At 37.3% G+C, this 16,395-nt stretch overlaps 1 protein-coding gene across 1 annotated transcript in view; it reads right to left on the reverse strand.

The window, feature by feature from the left end:
* LOC108515225 (cytosolic carboxypeptidase 4-like) overlaps nucleotides 1-15,432 on the reverse strand; it is a 569,984-nt gene extending 554,552 nt beyond the window's left edge. The window contains exons 1-2 of the mRNA XM_017851917.1: nucleotides 15,347-15,432; nucleotides 9,466-9,626 (exon numbers count right to left, since the gene is read on the reverse strand). Coding sequence (XP_017707406.1) covers nucleotides 9,466-9,480 — 15 coding nt within the window. The 5' untranslated portion in view covers nucleotides 9,481-9,626; nucleotides 15,347-15,432. The remainder of the gene's footprint in view (nucleotides 1-9,465; nucleotides 9,627-15,346) is intronic.
* Nucleotides 15,433-16,395: the final 963 nt, after the last annotated feature.

The raw sequence follows: 16,395 nt of genomic DNA on the forward strand, positions 1-16,395 counted from the left end.
CATAGTTTCTGTCTCCATGGAGATAATAAATATTAAAACTGAAATGCTAAGGGCACACATTACTGAAAGAAATCAATACAGTTGTATATAAATGTACAAAGTAAATAATGTAGGATTTCAAATATGAGACAGTGGTCAGGAAAGAAAATATTTTCTAACACAACATGTGTAGAAAAACATTCCAATCAGTGGGAGGTAGGGCAGCAGTCAATGGCAGACACATTAAAATTCCAGATTAAAGCTTCATGTGGTACAAGTAGGTGATAAGCCAATAAAACACCAAAATGGTAGCAGGATCTGGAATCACCTCACCTAGGCTCAAATACTTACTAACTCTACGACTATAGCACATAATTAATGCAATTATCAAATTATAATAATAGTACCTACTTCATTGGGTTACTAAAATCACTTAGCACAATGCCTGGCCCACAGTGAGCTTGCATTCATGTTCACTATTATTAATGGCTGCTATTCGTGGTGGTTAAAGTATGTAGAGAGCTGGGTCCTACATTGCGGAGGATCCTGAATTTCACACTGTATTTAATTTTTTCAGTGAGGGAAGCTAAGTGATGGTGTCTGAGGAAAACAGTGATTAATCTAGAGTATGGAAGTTATGACGGAAAAGAACAGAGACTTTGTGAATGGTGATTATGAGTGAGAAAGGTTCAGAAGAGAGGTAATAGGCATCGCACTAAAATAGAGATGGGGGAATAGAAAAGCAGGATGCTCACCTGAAAGAAATCATAGTAGAATATAAAAGCTGGGCACTGATTATGGAGTAAGAGAAAGAATCAACTCTGATTACTAAATTTTGAGCCTGAATAGTGTGGATAATGGTGACATAAGGATGAGCAAGTCAAGAGGGAGCAGGAGTTGCCAAGTAGGGTAGGGGGAGGGTTATCAATTGGGTTTTCACCATGCTGGCTCTGAGGTATTTAGGGGAACCAAGGAGAGCTCTCAAGCAGGCATTTGGAAATATGAATCAGGCATTTGGGAGATAAGTCAGGCCTAAATTAATGAATTTGAGAGCCATTTGCACACAGGTCTATAGCTAAAATGGAGTAATCATAAACGTTCCTGAAATACAGAGAAATAAGAAAAATAGGTGAAGATCGTTCCCTGGGGAAACTACGGTTAGAAATGTGAGAGGGAATAGAAAGGAAATCAGTATGATCCTGCCATGGAGGTCAAGGGAAGAGAGGGCTTCCAGAGGGTGAGGAAATGTATCATCCATACAAACAGGTCATGAAGAATTCAAGTGGGGACAAAGACAGAGAAAATGTTGTTTGATTTGACAAGGAAGAGATTCTGGAGAGGCTTATTATCATGAGAACTATTTTAAACCGGAAAGTAACAAAGAATATGAGAACAAACCTCTAAGTACCCATCACTCAGTAGAATGATGATGGAAGAGTAGTATGTCTAAATGACACCAGTAAGATAACAGAAGAGGAGGTGCCCAGTTTGCATCTGCCCACACAAAAATTGATCTGGCAATCATCCACAGACAAAAGTGCCTTTGTCTTTAGGATCCAGATAAGCTTTAGGATCCAGATAAGAGACTGAAAAACCCTGGCAATGCTCATAACCAAGGAGATCCCCTTTGAGAAAGCAGGCCCCTGCCCCAGTGGCAGTCTTACCAAGCCTGGCCACAGCTGCAGACCAAAGAAGCCCCATTCCCCTGTAGACTCAGCTCTGGCCCCACTTGGCCACCATTCTGCAACCAGCCTGATGTGTCGAGAAACTCCGGAAAAGCCACACCTGTCCATGCCCCTGATATTAAACCCTTGGTTAAAACTGCAAATCCTGAGGCAGTCCTGTGACTCATTTCTAGCTCCAAGCTCCACCCTGCCAGTCCAGGAGCAGTCCTGCCCACCCAGGGAACTGGGTGAGGGCAGCAGACACATCCACCTCAACTCTTGGTAGCAATCCAGCTGACTTTGGTCCCTACTGCAGATCCTAAAGTAGCTCTGTGACTCAGCTCTAGCCCTGCCCTACCATAGTCCAGAGTCAGCCCTGCCTGCCTGGGAACCCAGTGACTCACATCCATGCTTCTGGTGGCAGTCCCTCCAACCTCAGTCTCAGCTATGGAGCCTTAAGCCTTAAGGACTCCTAAGGGAGTCCTCTGAGTTGAAACAAAAGAACATTAATTAGTAACATGAAAATATATGCAAGTGTAAAACTCACTGGTAAAGATAAGTATATAGTCAAATTCAGAATACTCTAAAATTGCAATGGTGGAATGCAAACCAGTTTAACTCTATTATAAAAGTTAAAAGACAAAAGTATTAAAAATAACTAGATATAATAATTTGTTAATGGATACAAATATTAAAAGATGTAAACTGTAACTTCAATAACATAAAATGTGAGAGAGAGTAAAAGTATAGTTTTTGTGTAACTGAAGTTATTAGCAGCTAAAAATACTGTTATAACTGTAAGATAATTTACACACATTTCATGGCAGCCTCTAACTGATACACAAAAGAGAAAAAGAAAGGAATCAAAGCATACTGCCCCCAAAAGTCATCAAATACAAAGGAAGACAGAAGCAAAGAAGAAAGAAAGAAACCATGAAACAGTTGGAAAACAATTAACAAAATGGCAAGACTAAGTCCTTACCTATCAAAAAAAGTAAATGGATTAAATTCTCCAATCAAAAGACATAGAATGGCTGAATGGATTTTTTTTTTAAAGATGCAACAATATGCTGCCTATAAGAAACTCACTTTAGCTTTAAGGACATACATAGGCTAAAAGTTAAGGGGTAGAAAAAGATATTCCATGTGAAAGTAACCCAAACAGATCAGGGATAGCTATACTTATATCAAACAAAGTAGACTAATACAAAAAATATTGTTACAAAACACAAAAAATGTTATCATATACAAAAAGGTCCATTCAATAGAAAGATAAAACAATTAAAATTACATATCCCCCAATATCAAAGAACCTAAATATATAAAGCAAACATTGACAGATCTAAAGAAGAAAATAGACATCAACACAATAATAGTAGGAGACTTTAATACTCCACTCTCTATAATGGATATATGATCTAAACAGAATACCAGTAAGGAAAAAGCAGAACTGAACAGCTCTACAGACCTAATGAACCTAACAGAAACATACAGAACATTTCACCCAACAGCAGAATAGAAGACTTTCTTCTCAATTGCATGACAGATCACGAGTTAGGTCACTAAACAATTCTTAACAAATTCAAGAAGACTGTAATTATTCCAAGTATCTTTTCTGAACACAATGGAATAAAACTAGAAATCAGTAACAGTAAGAAAAGAGAAAATATATGGAAATTAAACAACATACTCTAACAACCTTTGGGTCAAAAAAAATGTTAAAATATTTTGAAATGAACAAAACAAAATGCTACATAACAAATTTAATGGATACAGGAAAAGCAATACCAACATAGAATTTTGTAGCTATAAATGTCTACATTATAAAAGAAGAAAGATCTCAAATGAATGTTATACCTTTAAGAAACTATTTAAAAAAAAAAGACCAAAATTATTAGAGGAAAGAAAATAAATATTAGAGAAGAAATAAATCAAATAGATAATAGAAAAACAATTAAAAATTAACAAAACTAAAAGTTTGTCTTTTGAGAAAATATGCAAAATCCATAAACCTTTAGATAAGTTAAGAGAAAGAAGACTAAAATACAAATTGGAAATTAAAGAGGCAAAGTTACAGTAGATGTCTCAGAAATAAAAAGGATTATGAGGGACTATTATGGGCAATTGTATACCAACAAAATTGATAAATTCCTAGAAACATACAACTACCAAAACTAAATAAGAAACAGAAATCCTGAACATACCAATAATGAATAAGGAGATTGAATCAGTAATCAAAAACTTCACCAAAAAGGAAAGACCTGGAGCAGAAGTCTTCAGAGTTGAATTCTGCCAAACACTCAAAGAAGAATTAAAACCAGTCTTTCTTAAACTCTTCCAAAAAAGATAAAAAGAGAGCATACATCCAAACTCATTTTATGAGGCTAGCATCACTCTGATACAAAAGACACAAAAAGGAAAGGAAACTATAAGCAAATATCCCTGATGTACATAGATTTTTAAATCCTCAATAAAATACTAGCAAACTGAATTAAAAGGCATATTAAAGGGATCATGCCCAATGACCAAGTGGGATTTATCCCTGAGATGCAAGGATGGTTCAACATACACAACTCAATCAATGTGATATACCACATTAACAACAACAACAAAAAAAGGACAAAACCCTACATTATTATATCAGTAGATGCCAAAAAAGCATTTGACAAAGCTCAATATCCACTCATGATTGAAACTCAACAAAATAGACATAAAAGGAGCTTACTTCAACACACTAAAGCCATATATTAATTGCCCACAGATCACATGATAATCAATAGGGAAAGCCAAAAGGGTTCCCTCAAAGATCTGGTACAAGGCAAGGATGCCCACCCTTACACCTCTATTTAGCATATACTGGAAGTCCTATCCAGAGCGATTAGACAAGAAAAATAAATAAATAAATCACATCCAAATCAGAAAATAAGAAGAAAAATGATGTCTGTTTGCAGATGATATATGATATATGTAGAAAGTCCTAAGCATTCAGCAAAAAACCTTTTAGCACCAATAAATAAATTCAGTAAATTTGCATACAAATATTAGTCACACTTCTATACACAAACAACAAAGTATCTGAAAAGAAAATTAAGAAAGAACCCCACTCATAATAGCAACAAACAATAAAATATTTAGCAATAAACTTAACCAAAGACTTAAAAGACTTGTACACTTATTTTAGAATCACATATAATTACAAAATATTGATGAAGGAAATCAAGGAAGACAGAGATTAATAGAAAAACATTTCATATTCAAGGATTGTAAGAATTAATATTGTTAAAATGTTCATACTATCCCAGTGATCTACTGATTCAATGCAATCCTTATCAAAACCCCAATGACATTTTTTACAAATATAGAAAAAAATAGTCCTAAAACTGATATGGAACACAAAAGAACATTGAATAGCCAAATGAATCTTAAACAAACAAAAAAATGAAAAGCTGGAGGCACTACACTTCTAGGTTTCAAAATATATTACAAAACTACAGTAATCAAAACCACATGATAGTGGAATTGAAAAAAAAAACCCATATGGATAAAAAGAATACAACAGAGAGCCAAGAAATAAAACTGAGGAAGTATAGTCAATTGAATTTCAAAAAGTGTGCTGAGGACACTAAATGAAGAAAGAACAGTCTCTTAAGCAAGTGTTATTGGAAATACAGGATACCCACATGCAGAAGAATAAAATTGGACACTTATGTTAACCACACATAAAAATCAAATCAAAACGGTTTAAAGACTTAGACATAAGGCATGAATCTAGAAAATACTAGAAGAAACTAAGAGGAAAAGCTTGTTAATATTGGCCTGGGTGATGACTTTTGGATATGACTCTTAAAGCACAGTCAACAAAAGCAAAAACAGACAAGCAGGATTACACCAAACTAAAAATGTTCTAAATAGCAAAGAAATCAATGGAGTAAGCAACCTACAAAATGGAAGAAAATACTTGCAAATCATACATCTGATAAATGGTTAATATTCAAAATATATAAGGAACTCAAACAACTCAATAGAAAAATTAAAACACAGCCAAATTTAAAAATAGGCTAAGGACCTGAATAAACATTTCTCAAAAAAAACCATACAAACAGCCAACAGATGTAGGAAAAGATGCTCAATGTCAATAATCATCAGAAAAATGCAAATGAAAACCACAATGAGATATACCCTCATACCTATCAGAATGGCTATTATTAAAAAGAGATAAATATTAGCAAGGATGTGGAGAAAAGGGACCCCTTGTACACTGCTAGTGGATATGTAAATTGATAATGCCATTATGGTAAACAGTACAGAGATTCCTCAAAAAATTAAAAATAAAACTACCATATAATTCAGCAATCCCACTTCTAGCTATATACTCACAGGAAAGGAAATCAGGCTCTCGAAGAGATATCTCCACCCCCATGTTTGTTGTAAGATAATTCACAACAGCCAAGATATTGAAACAACCTGAGTGTTCCTCTACAGATAAATGGAAAAAGAAAATGTGTATATATATATATATAAGAGAATATTATTCAGCCTTAAAATGAGGGAAATCTGCCATTCATGACAATATGGATGAACCTGAAGGATATTATGCTAAGTAAAATAAGCCAGAGTCAGAATTACAAATACTGCATGATCTTACTTTTATGAGGACTCTAAAATTTCTAACTCATAAAAACCAAAAGTAACATGGTGGTTTTCAAGGGGTAGAGTTTGGGGGAAATGAGGAGATACAGAGTAAAGGATACAAAAGTTCAATTAAGAGAGATGAATAAATTCTGAATACCTACTGTACAGCATGCTGACCGTAGTTATTAACATAGTTATTAATATACTGAGTTATTAATATACACTTGAAATTTGCTAAGAGAGTTTATCCTAATTGTTCCCACCACAAAAAATTATAACTATGTGAGATGATAGATATATTAATTAGCTTAATTGTGGAAATTATTTCACAATGTATCTCCACATCAAAACATCATGTTGTATACCTCTTAAATATATAGAATTTTAATTTATCAAATATACCACAATAAAGCTGAGGGGCAAAAAGAGTCATACTTTAAGAGTTTAAGGCTTGTGCATGAATTGGGGAAGCAGAAATGCCAACTTTTTAATTTTAAAATTGTTAACAAATTATTACTTCATGGAAAGATTCAGATTGGAAATGCAAGGAGTAGCAGAGTTAAGGGAATATCGTTTTAGTAAAGAAGCACGCTATGTTAAAGCAAAGAAAGTGCCCTGGAGAAGATATTAGAAAGGGAAGGGAGGGAAGTGGATAAATTTATGAGTAAATCAGACAGAAAATGAAAAAGAGAGGACTGAATCCAGGAAGGTAAGTTAGACTTTGCTAACCACAAGGTCCTTTTTTACCCTACATAGAAACAAAAGCTTAGATGGAGAGTAGAAATCAAAGGCAAATAGGAAAGAATAAAGAGAAGTTCAGGTGGAATCGTTTTAATTTTGATAGAAACAGTGAATTTTAATATTTGGGTTATCAAGCACAAGCCCACTTCACTGTTGTGCCAATTCTATAATTCTCTGTACAGCATCCTGGCAAATAATCATTCAGTTTTGACTTAATTACTTCAGAAGACATAGAATTCATTCTCACACAAATTAGCTAATTCCATTTTAGACTCTTCTAACTGGAAGAAAATTCTTTCTTATCCTAGGTTGAAATCTGTTTTCCTGTTGCTACTACTCCTTAATCCTGCATCAGCCCTCTGGGACCACAGGGATTTAAGTAAATCCCTCTTTTACGTACATGACTCCCTGTTATGTGAAGATAACAATCATGTTCCAACTGAGTTACTTAGTCCATGTTAAAATATTCTGAGTCCTCAAATGTTCTTCCATTCACAAATAAGCTCTACACTGGTAGTGCCAATGTTTGCCCAACAATGAACACAAAACAGGAAACAAGGTTATTCTCAGGCAATAGGGGAATAGAATTGTTTTAGAACTTGAGAAAAATGGAAAGTATTTGTATCAGTTGGTATGGATGTTGCTAAAATGTTGGACAATCCTGGTACCCATGTGGGACTCAGCTGACTCAAAAGTAAAATGAATCTGCATCACCTTGCTTGTCCAGCATGCTCCACAGAAGAGCTACAGAGCAAATTGCCGGGGATATCACCAAAAGGAATACCTCCTCATTTGCCCATGGTAAAGATAGCCTTAACCCTTGCTCTAACTCAAAAAAAAAACTTGATCTCAGGAACTGTAGCCCTGCTTCTCACTTCCTTCCAGTACAATTCTCAGGGTTAAAAGCCTCAGAAAATCATCAAACTCATGGGACACAGCATGGGATCTGTGCTGAGTCCATCTGATCCACTCTAAGACATCTGCTTAGATTCTAGCCTAAGACTAGCAAGCTAGCCTCTCATTTCCTCTCACCTTCAGAAAAAACAAGGCCACCCTTATTATTTCTCAGGATATAAACTCAAGGTTTGGACATTAGTTGATCTTTCAAGAAGGTATTTAACTCCCTTAGTTATTTTTTGTTTCATTTTCCCTATTCTCTAACAGACACATGCGCGTGCATGTGCGTGCGCGCGCGCGCACACACACACACACACACACACACACACACACACACACGTCTGTCTTCCTAGATATAAATCCAAATAGCTTTTTCTAAGTTATTCTACTAAGCCTCTCTCTGGGTTAACTCTAAACCATTCTATTTTTAACCTTTTTGATGTTATTCCGATCAGTCTATATTTCTCACTTCCATTTCCATTACCCCTTCCCAGCCTCACCAAATGGCCTCTCCCTCTGCTGTGTGCTTCCTGTCAATCCAGCTCTTGCTTACCATAAATTAGCATTTTCTAGTATCCACACTTAGATTTAAAAAACAGAAGATAGCTCTGTTGACTACATAAGGAGTGCACACGTACTGCCCAACTGCCTAGGGGGACTGTCCATCCCAGTCTGGTGCTGAAAAGGCAAGCAGAGTGGTGGCTCCCATGAGTGCATCATTAAATTCTTATAATCAGGATGTTTGCAAAGAATGAAGCAGGAGCTGTTTTCTCTGGGTAAAGTCATGGGTGAGCTTTCAAAACACGGGGAAGCACAAATAAGAAAAACCTCCAAGAGATGTCACTGTAAAAGGACACTGGAAAAGGACAGGCCCAGTGTTGATAGAAACCAAAAGCTTCATGCCCCCCTTCACCTGCTGTTCCCCAACCCATAGAAAGCAGACATCTCAGTGTTTCAGCAGGACCAATTTTCTAATGTATTCTTAACACATTATAAAATTGCTTTGAAAATGGCAACTATATATCTGCATGTATATACACCATAGACACATAAACACAGACACATACATATATATTGGCTGGAAGATTTGTCAAGTTTGGCAAAAGCTTGGGTGAAGGCTGAAGATGGGTTTGAATTTCTGACAAAATTTAGGAGCCAGCAGCCCTCAAAAGTGGATAGTACGATAATTTCACACATGGAATCTCTCTTCTTAATTTATCATGGAAGAAGTTTAAAATGGTCAAAATGCATCATGCTTCCAGACCAATCCTTGGTGGTATGTACCAGAAGCAACTGACCATAAAGCTATGTGTACCTGACCCATGAACCATTTATTTACTCTAATATGTTACACAGTATGTGATACTTTTCCTGAAATATCTGTGTATGTTCAAGCACCAAAGAAGAACACATATACCTTTATGTAAACACAAATATGTGGATATGTTAGTTTTCTATTGCTGCCATAACAAATTATGACAAATCTAGAGACTTAAAACAATACCCATATATCTCACAGGTCTGTAGAATAGAAGCCAAACATAGGTCTTACCAAGCAAAAAATCATCTGGCCTGGGCTCTTATTTGCAGGCTAAGTGGAGAATCTTCTTTGAGCTTATTCAAATTTCTTTTTACTGTAGGGCTGAAGTCCCCATTCCCTTGCTGGCTGTCAACTAGGAGCCTCTCTCAGCTTCCTGCCTCCATCTTCAAAGTCTGCAACAGCACATCAAGTTTGTTTCATGCTTTCAGCGTTTCTGGCTTCCACATCTCTTCTGCCTCCTTTTCTACCACACCTGATTCCAGCCACAAAATGGTCTGTTTTTAATGGCTTGTATGATTATATTGGGCTTGCTTTAATAATCCACAATAATCTCCCTATTTTAAGATGTGTAACCTTAATTATATCTACAAAGTTCCTTTGCTGTGTAAAGTAACCCATTCACAGAATCAAGGGATTAGGGCAAGGACATCTTTGAGAGACCATGATCTGACCTCCACAATGGATGTATCATCTGAATTCCTTGATATACTAAACTTCAACAGTCATTTCAAAACTATTGGCTGATTATGCAGATCTATGCATATCATGCTAATATGTCTCTCCTCTGTTTTCATATTTCACATGTTTGTACATCTGCTTAACCTTATTTAATTGTTGGTTATCATTCCTATTGATGACTTCTACCTCAGCCTCATTCAATCCCTGGTCCTTTTCTGACAATGGCAAAGGGTACAGGTTTGTGGTTTGTGTTACAATCTAACCAACATGAGTGGACCATGCTAATTGATCTGTCTCTTATCCAAGATGTAAAAGACTTGTCTTTGATTTTCATGCACTCTCAACAATCCTACCATAAACCATCTAATGCCTTAGCAGGTGACTGCACTGGTCCTCCACTTATATTTGCCTACATAATCAAATGAATTTCTTCTTACCTATGCCTACCTGAACTATACCTTGGAGCAATTTTACCTTAACAGCCTATGTGGATGCCCTCTCAGGGACCAGTTTCTGGGAGAAAGGATCTGTTGTTCCATGTACAAGGTGTGGGTATATCCCTGCTCAAGTATATGGAAGTCATGATAGCCATACCATTGAGCATCTGCATCTATGCAGAAGTGCAAATCACTTGCCTCATTAGTGTCCTTCACAGAGCTACACTCTCTGAAATTAAAGTATTGTTCTGTAATATATCAGCACGCTGTGTCTTGAGCCATGCATGAAAGAAAAAAAGCACCAGCTTTTTCAAGGATACATCAAGTTTATTATAACCACAACACTACTCTAGTTTCTTATCGTCCAACATAACTCAGTGATTGGGTTCTCATACGACTCTCATCTCTCAGGTGTTTTTTGAGACATCTGCTCCCTTGTTTCTAATTTTACTTCCATTCTTCTCTAAAAGTCTGGACTCTGTTTTTGGGCATTCTCTCTATCAAATCTGTCTGTCCGAAAATGAATTCCAGTAACTCATCCAGATGATAGGTCTTGTGGTTTCCAAGATAAACCTCTTTTATATCTATATTTCTCTGCTACTTTCATTTCCCTTATTCTTCAAGTGATTTTACCTTAAAATCACACACACTGCAAAATAATTAGGAAATCTTTCTAAATGCGAAGAAATTGGAATGGCATGTATTTCATTCTCCTGGAAAGGCAAGGCCTTCCACTTTGGAATCATGATGGGTTTCATTAATGTTCTCCACAGTCCTCTCTTTTCCTTTCATTAGGAAATGAAACTTGACCTAGAGCTGACCTCAGTGGCAGCCCATTAGATACATCCTCGCTGTTAAGAACATTGCTTTGTATTGATGGTCCTTGTTTATAGGCACGCAACCAAATTGAAGCTGCAAGACTATCTTGGTCCTGGCCAATTTAATTTCACAAATAGAGTTTTGTGAAACTGTCTTACTCTTTTCCTGGCAACAGCCTGAATATTTTCTGATAGCCTACTGCTGATCCAACTCACTTCCCTCACTCAGCTTTTCTGCAAACCATGGTAGAAAAGCTACAATGGATATATGAATTGTTGGACCAAGGAAAACTAATTGGAAATCACATCTAAACTTTTTGGTCAGCCATCTTTCCATCCTCCTGAGTTTCATATATACTGCAACAGATGCTTTATAAAATAACAACATATTCTGCAAGAAAAGAGATTTTAATCTTTTATATCATTGAAACAAAACTTTTATTTTTTCTAACATATAAAACACAATCCAAAGCATGATCCTCTTAAGACTATTAAGCTACTTTCCAACTTAAGAGGTTGTCATAACCTGAGGTCTCTAGAAAATAGAGACACAGGCAAGAAATGAAGTGCTAATCCTTTCTTTGAGAGGCCCAAACCATGGGCCTAAAGAGTAAAGAAAAAGTTGCTGGGCATGGTGGCTCACGCTGTAATCCCAGCACTTTGGGAGGCTGAGGCAGGCAAATTACTTGAGGTCGGGAGTTTGAGACCAGCCTGGACAACATAGTGAAACCCCGTTTCTACTAAAAATACAAAAATTAGTCAGGTGTAGTGGTGCACACTTGTGATCCCAGCTACTCGGGAGGCTGAGGCAGGAGAATTGCTTGAACCCAGGAGGCAGAGGTTGCAGTAAGCCAAGATGGTGCCAATGCAATGTACCCCATCCTGGGCAATACAGCAAGACTCCATTCCAAAAAAAAAAAAAGTAAAGAAAAAGTAACAGGAGACAAGGAAAGATGCAAAACCGTGAAAATATTGCACATTGATTCACAACATTCCATGAGTAGATAGAACGGATCGCTCGTCACATGAATTGTCTACTAACAAGTTGCAAAGATCAACCATGTTTCTAAGAGGTCAATAAAAGGAAGAAATGGGGAATAATTTCTAACTGTATCTTTCCTGTCTTCTGTTTTTAGTTGGTCAGAGTTCATCTCCCAGGGTATTAAGCCCTTCTCTATATCATAGTTGCCTTGGTGACTCAAGATGCCACAATCCAAACCTTCATTGTGCGGCTCTGTTCAAGTCTAGAAATGGCTGTTAAGAACCAGGAACTGCAGTCTTGCTACTGGTCAGCCTAGCCACTCAGAAGCAGCATTAGAGCAGGAGTCTGGCCTTCCCAGAACAAGTGACCTGTAATGTTGCTCAGGCATTGGGCAGCACTTCCCACAGGAAGGAGGTAGAATATCTGAGTCCTATAAATCATGTGCCTGCTACACTAGATGTCGCTTTTAATATAAGTTAAAGGCTCAAAGAACACCCTTGGTCTATGTTTTGTCAAAACTAGGTAAACCAGAAAGGAAGGATATGTGAAAACATTTCTAATGTCATATTTATACAGAAATAAATGGTCTCAGCTTGTAGAGAAGACAGAAGGTGAACAGAAGGACAGAGAAGAATCCCAAAGTTACTTGTCCCCCGTAGAAATAGATGTAGAAATATGTTTTATATTTGATCTTCTGGATGTAAACTTATAAAAAAAAAAATCCAGAAATGTGAAACCTATGAAGTGAGTCATTAGTGGCTGAATTATTATTAATCTGATAAAAGGGTAGTAGGAAGCTAACCTTTCTTCCTCTAATGATCAAATATCTTCTCTTGTAGCACCTTGGCAAAAGAAAAATACTTTAAAACATTTTCAGTGATGATTACCATAAGTTCATTCCCCAACAGCCTTTTAAAAGGTGTACAAGTGTTACCCTGAATATCCACACATGATCAGATTTACAGATGCCACATTACCTAAGCTGGGTCTTCCAAAGGCAAGACTTACAGCACCATGTGTGCAAAGGAGTGGCCTTCAACCTTCAAGGGTACCATTGGTACCCCACCAATGGTAGAGGAACACCATGCTTTCTCTTCATGTGGGCTTCTGACATAAATTCTCTGGATAGTAGGTACTATCATTTGAATGTCTGTCCCCTCCAAACCCATATTTAAATTTAATTGCTATAGTAACAGTATAATTAAACTGCTATAAAACAGTATAATTAAATAAGAGGGGGGACATTCAAGAGGTGATAAGGCCATAAGGACTTTTCCCTTATTAATGGATTAATGCTGTTATCATAGGAGTGGGTTTGTTATCTCAGGAGTGAATTTCTTATAAAAGGACAAATTCAGCCCCCTTTGCCTCTCTTACCTACTCTTTGTCCTTCCACCATGGGATAATGCAAGAAGAAGACCCTTGTAAGATACTGGTTTCTCTATTTTGGACTTCCCAGCCTCCAGAACTATGAACCAATAAATTTCTGTTTATTATAAATTACCTAGCCCAGCAGCACAAAACAGACTAAGACAGCAGGTCTGGCATAACTATGCACAAAGTGCTTAGCTCAGACCAGTGAATTTAAGACAGGCTTTTCCTTGGCCTGATTCTGGTCTCTGATACAAAAAGTATTCTCTTGGGTATCACTTAAACGCACTTACTTTTAATTTACTTTTCTTTGGATTGTTCTGTTGAAAACTCTCCAATGGATTACCATAATTTCCATTAGGGCATAGGCCACCAGGGCATAAACAGTTTCACAGAGAAGCTGCCAGAGTATAAATTCCTAACAGAAGCATAACAAGAGGCTTTGGAATATTCTTCTGGATTACCACGTAATATCCTGATATGTTTTCCAGACCTTTAATCTTGTCATTCTCTAGCCCTGATAGCCAAACTTCTGAAACTAGCTAACTCAACAGAGTGCCTTGTAGGACTCCTGAGACCATAGCCCATCATCTTCTCTCCAGCCCATGTCAGTAGATACCACTATTAACGTATTACAGGCAAATCCTGGAGACCAAGCACATGTATAACTTACTACTACTACTAGAGAAAAACAGCCCATGTATATGGCACAGCAAAGTCAGAAACATTGTCTTACACAGAGATGACACCCTACCAGCACATGCTCACTTCATATTATCTTCATATATCTTCTGTTTCAATACAACACGAGTTCATCACCTTTCTTTGTCAAACAACCACTCAAGACTTCACATCGGCTTGAAAAGCAACATGTTCAGTTGATATATTTTGGGCTTTAATATTAAATCAGAGTCTGTCAATACTGACAGCTCTTCGTGAGATTCTTTTTGTGAGTTTCACCTCCCTCATATTTCCAAACTGAGAATAGCAATTGCCACCTCATAAGGTTGTCCTAAAAATTAAAGAGAAAATGTGAAAACATCCCTGGCACACAGGAGGTGCACGATGTTAAGCATTACTCACTCATCTATGATTTCTATTTCCCAGGCAAAACTCACAGCTCCATCATGCACACATTTATGTCTCCTGGTATGTGACACTTTTATGAACCAGGAGAAAATGCTTGTTCCAGTTTTGCATGGTCAAAATTTAAAGTTTTGCTTAGTACTTTTGTCAAGCTCTTTATGTTATAAGCTGCTCGATCCTCACAACAACTCTATAAACTAGGTTCACTATTTTCATTTCATGGAAAGGAAAACTGAAGTTCAGAGAGAACATGTGAGTTGCCCAAAGACATATAAATTGAACCCTTTTCTTTCCTTCCAGAGCCCTTTCCAATAGGCCATGCTTCTTCTATTTCTTGTTCACATCAGAACTTCCTTGCTGAGTTGACAGGATTTACACAGACATCTCAAACTTAAGGAACATCAATCACAACTTGGAAAAGTACAGCCTCAAGACCTCAGAATATGCTCTACTGACAGAAGTGAAGACAGGTTCACTGCAACTGGCTTGTGTGTTAACAGTCTTTGTTCATTTATTTAGGAAGCATTTATTGAGTTCCTACTATGTACATATCAATTAACATTAAAGGAATCGAAGAGGCAAACGCATGCCCCCTGGTCTTCCAAGAGTTAACAAATTAGTTGACATACCAACACACAAAGGCCCAAAAAGTTAAATAACATATAGGAATCAGGTGAGAAATTGCAAACATAGAAACATATATAATTAAGCATATATAATTAAGTATGAAGGAGACCTACAGACTTAAGCTCTACAGCAGGGTTTTTATATCTCATCATCCTCAACATTTTGGATCATATAATTCCTTGTTATAGGTGGTTGTCTTGTGCATTGTAGACTGTCTGGCAGCATTCCTAGTGTATTAGCTTCCTAGGAATTTGTTTCCACATGAATCAAGTGACTTAAAACAATGGCTTTATAGTGTCACAATTGTGGAGGCTAGAAGTCCAAAATCAAGATGTTAACAGGCCATATTTCCTCCAAAGTCTCTAAGGAAGAATACTTTCTCATTTCTTTTAGTCTTTGGTGATTCTTGGCAATCTTTGGCATGCTTTGGCTTGTAGCACCACAATCCCAATCTTTATGTCTGTCTTCACATTTCATCTTTTCTCTATGTCTGTGTCTCTGTGTCCAAAGTTTCCTTGTGTTAAAAGGGCAACAGTCTTTGGATTTGGGTCACCCTGATTCAGTATGACCTCATCTTATCTTGATGACATCTGCAGAGACCTCTTCCTCAACATGGTCACATTCATAGTTTTCTGAATGAACATGAATTTGACTGGGAGGGGCACTATTCAACTCAAGATACCTGGCCTTAACCCACTGCAGCATCCTCCTCCTGTTCTTTTTTTTTTTTTTTTTTTTTTTTTTTTGTCTTTTGAGATGGAGTCTCGCTCTGTCACCCAGGCTGAAGTGCAGTGGCATAATCTCAGCTCTCTGCAACCTCTGCCTCCCGCGCTCAAGCGATTTTCTTGCCTCAGCCTTCTGAGTAGCTGGGGTTACAGTCACGCACCACCACACCCAGCTAATTGTTGTATTTTTAGTAGAGACGGGGTTTCGCCATGTTGGTCAGGCTGGTCTGAAACTCCTGACCTCATGATCCACTAGCCTTGGCCTCCCAAAGTGCTGGGATTACAGGCGTGAGCCACCGCACCCAGACCTCCTCCCTATTCTTACCACCAGTGGTGATCATCAAAAGTGTCTCCAGACATTGCCAAATGTCTCCTGGAGGAAAAATCACCAGTAATTGCGAAGCAGTCCCCCGCAGAGCTCAGAAGAGGGGATACTT

This window comes from Rhinopithecus bieti, unplaced genomic scaffold (genome assembly GCF_001698545.2).
Source record: "Rhinopithecus bieti isolate Rb0 unplaced genomic scaffold, ASM169854v2 scaffold_34886, whole genome shotgun sequence".
Classification (NCBI taxonomy): domain Eukaryota; kingdom Metazoa; phylum Chordata; class Mammalia; order Primates; family Cercopithecidae; genus Rhinopithecus; species Rhinopithecus bieti.